The sequence below is a fragment of the Quercus lobata genome, chromosome 2 (genome assembly GCF_001633185.2).
Source record: "Quercus lobata isolate SW786 chromosome 2, ValleyOak3.0 Primary Assembly, whole genome shotgun sequence".
NCBI classification, from domain to species: Eukaryota; Viridiplantae; Streptophyta; class Magnoliopsida; order Fagales; family Fagaceae; genus Quercus; species Quercus lobata.
The window spans coordinates 103,670,574-103,679,363 of NC_044905.1; the positions used below are offsets into that span (position 1 = coordinate 103,670,574).

The 8,790-nt window shown below is 35.4% G+C and overlaps 1 protein-coding gene across 1 annotated transcript; it reads left to right on the top strand.

Annotated features, from left to right (window-relative positions):
- Nucleotides 1-1,886: 1,886 nt before the first annotated feature.
- Nucleotides 1,887-8,061, top strand: LOC115977666 (2-C-methyl-D-erythritol 4-phosphate cytidylyltransferase, chloroplastic). Its single transcript, XM_031099679.1, has 11 exons — nucleotides 1,887-2,106; nucleotides 2,269-2,447; nucleotides 3,273-3,328; nucleotides 3,830-3,909; nucleotides 4,071-4,153; nucleotides 4,464-4,541; nucleotides 5,435-5,503; nucleotides 6,711-6,779; nucleotides 6,886-6,932; nucleotides 7,526-7,616; nucleotides 7,805-8,061. The coding sequence occupies exons 1-11, from the start codon at nucleotides 1,971-1,973 to the stop codon at nucleotides 7,871-7,873; spliced, it is 957 nt and encodes a 318-aa protein (XP_030955539.1). The 5' UTR covers nucleotides 1,887-1,970; the 3' UTR covers nucleotides 7,874-8,061.
- Nucleotides 8,062-8,790: the final 729 nt, after the last annotated feature.

Genomic DNA, 8,790 nt, shown 5'->3' on the forward strand with positions numbered 1-8,790 from the left:
GTAATTGAAAATTGATGAGATATAATTGTTGTTGATATAAGAGTAATCAGATAGCTTATGGTCCACAGGCCAACCCAGTAGCCCACTAGGCTAATAGGTAACCCAACCCGATATTTTTGAGGTATGTGGGTAGCCTTATGGGCTAGAGTTTTCCCTTCTAACTCGTTGACTGGTTAATGGCCTGTTTGACCTAACTCACTAGACCCATGGGCTAAGTAAAAACAAGGCAGACTAGCCAACCTAGCCCATTACCGACCATGAAAATATTAATCAATGTAAAAAAAAAAGGTATTACCTTCATGCTAGGAGAGATACCAACTCGCCTAAGAAGTACAGGATATTATGGCCCAATATTGATCAATGCATAAAAGGTGTGACCTTTACTAAAGAAAATTAAACTCAACTGTATACTTTTGAGTTTCTCTTTGGAAAGTGGAAACCTAAGGTAAGTGCAACTAAACTTTAGCCTTCTTTCCTTCTCAAAAAATAAATTAAAAAAAAAAAACTTTTGTCTTCTTCTTCCTTTAGAGCATTAGCATTGAAGAATGCTAATGCCATATCTAAGGTTTTTTTGGCATTTCATGGCTCAAAAACGTTTGCATCAAAAAATTGTAAACCCACTATTGCAAAATTTTTTGCAATAGTGCTACAGTACAATTCTAACTTTAGAATTGTATTGTAGCACTATTCTAAAAAAAAAAAAAATATATATATATATATATATTTTATTCCCTCCGAAATTTCTCTCTCATCTCAGTATTTCAGTTCTCTTCTCTCTCTTCCTTCTCTATTTCTCCATCTGCTCTGTCTTCCCTTCAGACCCAAACACCATCTCTTCTCTCTCTTCTTTCTCTATTGGGTTCGGTGTTTGGGTCGTTGGTTGTGGTTGGGTTCGGTGTTTGGGTCGTGGGTGACGGCGTGGGTCAGTGGTGGTTGTGGTTTTTGGCGTGGGTCACTGTGGTGGTTGTGGTTTTTTTTTTTTTTTTTTTTTTGGCTGTGACCGGTGCTTAAAGGGGTTTTGGGTCGTGGTTGGGTTCGGTGTTTGGGTCGTTGGTCATGGCTGGGTCCGGTGTTTGGGTCGTGGCTGAAGTGGGTTGTTGGTCATGGATCAGCGAAACTTCACACGGCCTCTCTCTCATCTCTCATCATGGATCGGCGAGCTGGGTTTGGATCGGTGGGCTGGGATCGGTTGATGATGGGTTTGAAACGGTGAATCTGTTGATCGGTGGGTGGATCAGTTGGGTTGATCATCGGTAGCTCCGATGGTGGCTTCGGTGATGATTTTTTTTGAATGGGTTTGCTCCGGTGGGTTTCAAATCGGCTGGGTTTCAAATTGGCGACGTGGGTTTCTGATCGGTGGCTTGAGTTTGCTGATCAGTGGCTTGGGTGGTGGGTGTGGTGGCCGTTATTGGCTCCAACTGATTTGTGTATGTGTGGCTCTGTTGATGGTTTGATGGTTTATGTTTGTGTGTGTGGCTTTGTTAATGGTTTGTGTTTGTGTGTGTGTGTGGTGATGGGTTTGAATAGGTTGATCGGTGTATCATGGGTCTGTGTGTTGAACCGGTGCTAGAGGTTGAGGGAGACTGAGGAAAAAAAATACTGTTGGAAAGCCCAGGAAAATGGAATCACGCCTAGTTTGAAAAAAAGTATAGGTTAGAAAGAAATAATAAAGAAAGATTAAAGAATAATATTTTAATAAAAATAGAGTTTTGGGATGTGGGAGGTATTGAAAAATAGTATGGTATAAGTAATAAAGTGACTTTTTAATATGGTAAAATAGAATAAGATAACATTCTTTGATGCTGATTTTCTTACCAAACAAAACTTGTCTTATTATTGTTATTATTATTTTTTTGATAAAATAACTTTTGTCATTTCTAGAAAAGGCTGTGACTTTATAGTGAAATGGCTGAATTTATAGAAGCCGGGCGGGTGCTTTGCATTGTTGCATCAGGCAGGGAGGGAGAGAAATGGCACTTCTTCCAGTTGTCTTCAGCTTCCCTCCGACCAATCACCCTATTCCCCTCAAATCCATCCCACCACTTTCACTCTCACTCTCACTCTCACACTCACATTCACATTCACTCCCCAACCACATATTTCCAGGTGAAGTCAACCCTCTTTCCCTCCTTAATCCACTGTTTGGTTCCCAAGGAAGTTAAAAGAAAAAAAAAAAGAAAAAAGCTTGCATGCAACTCTACTTTTATTTTAATTGTAAAAAGTTTGATTTTTGGGTGGTGGGTGTTTGTACTTTGTACTTGTTTTCAGGTCCTAAACCCAGTTTCGTGGAAGAGCTGGCGAGACGTGGTGGCAAATCATCAAGAATCGCTCGCTGCTCTTCAAAGCCTGAGTCTAAGACTGAGAACCAAAAGACTAGAACTAGAATTGTGAAAGAGAAGAGCGTTTCGGTGATTCTATTGGCTGGAGGGAAGGGCAAAAGGATGGGAGTAAGTCTTTTTCCTTTTCAATTCACCTTCTTCATCTCACTCCATTTATCTCTATTCAATTCGTTTTATTTAGCCATACCCAGTTCATCTTTTTGTTGAATACTTATAAAAAATTTGGTCTTTGTTGAAAGGAATTGTGTTAAATTGCTTATATACCAATTCGGGCAATCCTTGATATCACAATCTACCTCCACTTATATCCCTCATGTTCTCAATTCCTTTCAACTATTTTTGAGTTTTGAAATTGAACTGTAATACTCCTCAGTGGTGTCATCAGTAGTCCTTGATAAATTACCACTTGGCTCCATCTCCATACGTGGGAATGGGATTTTTAAATAAGAGGTAGAGTGAAGAGAAGGTTCGAACTCAAAACCACTTGCTCTAATGCCATGATAAACAACTGCTTAGACGAGCAAGTTGACATTGATTTGATTTATCAGCCAACGCAATGCTGTTAGCATTAGGCTTCTGTTTGATCTAACGCATAGCCTTTTGTATTCTGCTTCATTTTAAATTTTATTCTTCTGTCATCTTAAATCTGCCCGACTAGATAATTAACATCAATTTCAAGAATATATAGTTCCATAGGAATGCATTGCCTTCACACTTTATATTATTCATACTGTTAATTGTGTCATTGTTATCTTTGAGATGATGTATGGTTTTGTATCTTTTTGCATATACATACATGCATGCATGTGTGTGTATGGTGTTTATATGTAGCACACTACACATCTCACATATGTACTTCCATTTTCTTTATTATCAATAGTTTTTCTATTCCTCATCTGCCACATGATGGATCTATTATGTTTTTGCAAATAGGCGAGCATGCCAAAGCAGTATCTTCCACTTTTAGGCCAACCAATTGCTTTGTATAGGTAAATGGAAACAACTCAATTTCTATATGAATGTCTTATTCCCATCACATGGGGTTGGCTTCAAATTCTTCTAGAGGACTTGTGGAAAGTTATCCTCTCATGACAATTGAATGGACAACCAGTATTTGGTCATATCAATATGCCGTTTATGTTTCATTTATTGAATGGATGGAATGCATTATACTAGTTGATTATCAATTTAGTCATTTGGGGGAAAAAAAATGCACAACGTGAAAGCTTGCTTTAAACTTTCAGTCAGACCATAAATGCAAGTTTTTATTCTAGAACTTATCGTTGCAATCAATATATAGTGACTAAAGATTTGACCTGATTCATGTTTTTATAGTTCTAGGTGTAAGACCTCCTAGGTGTGACACAGATGTAGGTTTGTCTCCCAAGGCAACTTTAGGATGGGTACCTTAAGTATTATTTATGTGCTTTTACACTCATTGTTCATTGATTCATTTTCTTATGAAGTGATTATATTCTGACTTCTTGCAGTTTTTACACTTTCTCACGATTGATTGAAGTGAAAGAAATCATTGTAGTTTGTGATCCCTCCTACAAGGACATTTTTGAAGGTTTCAGATCTCTTTCCTCTCCTCTTCTCCTCTCACTCTCTCACCTTTTGGACTTTAGCAGACTTCCTTTGTATAGCATATTGCTGCTACTTGACTGTGTTTTATCCTGTTGGTTCTAGTACTAGAGGAGATATTCAAACTAAAGTTTTTTGTTTTCTTAGGAACCAAAGAGAATATTCATGTGGAACTTAAATTCACTCTCCCTGGAAAGGAAAGACAAGATTCTGTCTACAGTGGACTTCAGGTACTTCAGACTCCCCCCCCCCCCTCCCCACTCACACAAGAAGATTTTAGTTACTAGCGCAGCTTTTTTAATTTTAAGTCTCTCAAATGGCACTTTCTCCTTCCATAAAAATAGGATTGAGGGCGAGGTTGTTGATGTTGGTTTACATGTTGTGAATTCTTCAATAAGCCCACATTAACTCCTAATAATACCATAAATTTGTAAGCTGATGCTGTGAACATATGTAATAAATGGTTACATTAGGTTTGATGACCCCTTTGATTTTATGTTGAATTTGTTTGATTATCTACGATGCTGCTTCTGTTTTCAGGCGGTTGATTTGAACTCAGAGCTTGTTTGTGTCCATGATTCTGCCAGACCTTTGGTATCATTAGGAGATACAGAAAAGGTTTGACTTTGTTCTATGCTTATCTAGCGTGCTAACTTTAGTTGTTAAAATCAGTAGTGGTCATCAAATGCACTATTTTCTAGGAGATCTATGCCTACAATCTGGATAATTCCCAAATCTTAAACTTAACAGGCAATTTCTCTTGGAGGTTGGATTTTTTTTTGAATTGAGGATTCCACTTCAATAGCTTACAGGCAATTTCTCTTGCGTTTATACTGTGTACCTATTAAGAAATATTGTTACCCTTGCCATTTGCCTTGCTTACAACCACTACAATAATATAGATTAAAGGATTTGAAGTCACAGTTATGAAGAAGTCAAAACTTGATCAAATATGCTAAGTGTAGAACTGATCTACAACTTGCATATGTTCCAAGGGAGTTACAATGACTGGTTCCCATTATTATACCCTAACAGCTTAAATTTTTGGGAGAATCGATAATTTATCATTCATTATATCCAACTCTTATTATCTGAAGGATCACATGCAGATGCAACTAATTGGGGGAAAAAAGAAAAGAGGATTTAGTGTGAATACTAGAAGGTAGTTTCTAACTTGTCCGATGGCCCAAATTTGAACAGGTTTTGAGGGTCTGTAGAAAAGACTAATCTTGATGCATTGAGTGGAAGAAATCATGAGACCTAGACTACCTTGTAGATCTATAGAGTAGGTATAAAAAGATATCATGTACAAAATTGACAGGTCTCAAATGCACACTATTCTGATAATATTTAAGAGTACCTATTGGGTTTTCCAGAATTGCTTCAGATTATATCTCCTGCTCTCCCTCCCAATCTCACTTTTCCAGCTATAACCTTACAAATTTGATATTTTTTGTTCCAAAATATGGCCTTTAAAGATAGAGGATGACTGGTCAATTGTTTGTTTTTAGGTTCTTAAAGATGGTTGGCTGAATGGAGCAGCTGTACTTGGTGTTCCTGTAAAAGCTACAATCAAAGAGGTACCGATTAACTGTAGATTGCCCCTGGGCCTTCATTCCTTTTTTCCCCCCCTGTTTTTTGATACATACCCCCCTCCTCCTCCTCCCCTCCTACCCCCCACCCCCCCCAAAAAAAAAGTGTAATGAAGATAATTTATTTGAGGCTCTTAAATTTTTAGAACAAAGATCAATTTAAAATTACATTTTTCTATAAAAACTGATAATTCTGTTAAATTTTCATTATTTACGAAGTTCTGTTGAATTGTATATATGATTCAGATAAATGTATAGCTGATTTTGAATGAGTTTCATGTATTTTTGTTTTTCCCAGAATGAATTCTTCCTATATGGTGTTTTCTTCTGGTTGTAGCACTCTGCTATTGTCATTTACTTCTCTATTTTGTTGTGGAATTTCTGTTTTCCATATCTTGTAATTCAATTTAAAAAGATATTGTCTTAATTCAGTGTAGCCCTAATGTCAGTAGAGCCAAGGTCATTAGTTCGAATCTCCCCCACCCCCGCACTTTGGGGCCAAACTTACTTATCAAAAAAGATAATGTCTTAATTCTGTAGCGTACTTTCTTAATCTTGTTCTTAATTTGTTATATCTATAATTTAATTTCTCATGGATTACATATTTCTAAATTTAGTTTCTTGCCTTGTCTCCTATAGTGTCAACATCCATATCTTTGCCATAATCACACATGAGTTTGGATCTCTTCCTTTTCCTAAATGGTACTCTAGGTATCTCATAGCCATTATTCTCGCTATGTTCCTGTTTATATCTAGTTTTACCAAGGTTATACCTCGTCTGCTGTGACTGATACACGTACTTATGTCCCATTGGTTGCTTGTGATGATGAAATTGGTGCAACTTTTTGGCCTTTTACATTTATTGTGGGGCACCATTTCAATTTACCTTTTTGTTATTGCTAGTAAAAGATAGTGCATAGAAGAGTACTTCAGTTTAGTCTATTTTGGTATCATTCCCTGAATTGTTTCTTGCATTATATAAAAAATTTGGTGTATAGAACAAACTCTTCGTACCAACCATTATGTTTCTGTTCTTCATTTAACACATAGAAGTTCACATTATGTTTCTGAGTTTTAATATCTTTTATTGACATGGTTCCCTACATTTATGCATATTATCAACTTGATTAGGAATAAGTTTTCTCCACCAATTGACCTTGTGAAAATTCAAAGTTATTTCCTGATCTTTGTGCAGGCCAACAGTGAATCTTTTGTAGTAAGAACTCTGGACAGGAAAACACTTTGGGAAATGCAAACCCCACAGGTTTAATGTTGAAAGCATATATCTATATTTTGATAATTTGTTTAGTTCTAAATGAGCTTATTTAGGTAATTAATAACATTGTTGCATAATTACTCTTTTTTTACAGGTGATTAAACCTGAGTTACTTAAAAAAGGTTTTGAGCTTGTAAATAGGTACTTCAGAATTAATTTTGTTATCATTATTTTTTTCCTCATAGTTGAAATGTATTTTATAGTTCACATTTCATAAGTATGTTGTATACTATCTGTTCATAAAATTTAATCATACCTGTTTGTTAGTGTAATACGAGACATTGTGATGCTTTTCAAACCTTTGGTGCAACTCTGCATTTGAACATAATTTTCAAATTTTATTTAGTAAAAAATTCATACCAGATGGATCTTTTGAAACTGCATGTCTTCCTGATCTGCACATCTATTCAGTGGGAAATGTTACCGAATTTTAAGTGCACTTCCCAGTTAATAGTTACAGTAATAGTTTCTTACTATTTGTATTTTTTTTGGGTACTTTGAAATCTTCAAACACATGTTAGCTAGTAAGAAACCATTGCTGTAACTACAAAGTGCCTACATTTCCAGTAAATATGACTTTATATCATCCTTTCAATACTGTGTTTGTACCTATGCAATGAATGCTTCTTGATGTCGAACATTTCTTTTTCAAGAACAACCTTTGGCAAGAGGATCATTAATTGTAATAATTTTCTCTTCAAATTCTAAGTAATCAAATTCTAAGAATTTTACAGAGAAGGACTTGAAGTCACTGATGATGTATCGATTGTAGAGCACCTCAAGCATCCTGTATTCATTACTGAAGGATCTTATACCAACATCAAGGTACTGAAACTTTCTGCTATGATATTTATCTACAAAATTAATTTATCATAAAGAATTCTTGAAAGGTGACTGACCTCATTTTGAGCTTTAGTTATTTCTTAATATATTTGAAAGTTTATTCTATGTAAGAGAGAAGGGCAATCTCATCTATTTGGACTGTAAATCATTTTGCCGAGATTGTTTTGCAGGTCACAACCCCAGACGATTTATTGCTTGCAGAGAGAATATTGAGTATGAGCCCTGGAGAGTCTTCTTAGTTGGCCCGACTACTAGGGCTTAATTTTGTATTTCATTGTTGTACAATTCTGAGGGCAACCTTTGTTGTATATCAATTTTCTAATTTATTGACTAAGTTGAGAGGCACTGAAGCAAAAACCCAAAAACAAGGATATCACTTGGCTTGATTATGTTTTAGCAATAGTACATAATCCTTTGGTTCAAATTTCCTTTAGAGCTTTAATACCGTTTAGCTTTACTGATGTCTAATAGCACTGCAATGAATAATAAATTAGAAGTAAGAAATCTATTCTAGGACTGTTCTATTATGTTCAAATCCGAAGGTTTTATGAGGTGCTCCAGTCTTATTAAAACTAGTCACAGACACCACCGCCCACCCTTGGCGTGATGGTCACTCCACAAGTATAAGTGCTTGTGGGGTGTGGGGGGCAAGGGCCCGAGGTTCAAGTCTCCAGGAGGGAGTTTCAAACACATATACACTTAGATTAGATTAAAGTAAAATTTCTATCTTGTAAAAAACAAATTAAAAAAAAAAAAAAAAACTAGTCACAGACTCGTGTAATGAGCAAGGAAAAAAAAAAATTGACGATTTGCTTTTTTGTTGAGTGAAAAATGAAAATAGTAAACGTCATGAGATTTATAAGTATTAATCCTAAACTCTTCTTAAAAAATGATGTGATTTTTTGTTAACGAAGAATAGTTGATACAATAAATTAAAATTTTTAAATTAAGTTATCTATATTTGTTAATTGAAAGTGTTTTAAATTTTGTAAAGAATTTTTTGTCTTCAAAGAAACATAATGCATTTTATATTTAATAATTATATAAGACAATGTAATGTGGTTAGAAATTGTTTCAGTACTTCTTACAAGCAATTTATTTTCTATCCCTTTTGAATGACTTAAAGATGAAGCAAATATAAATAAATCTATTACTT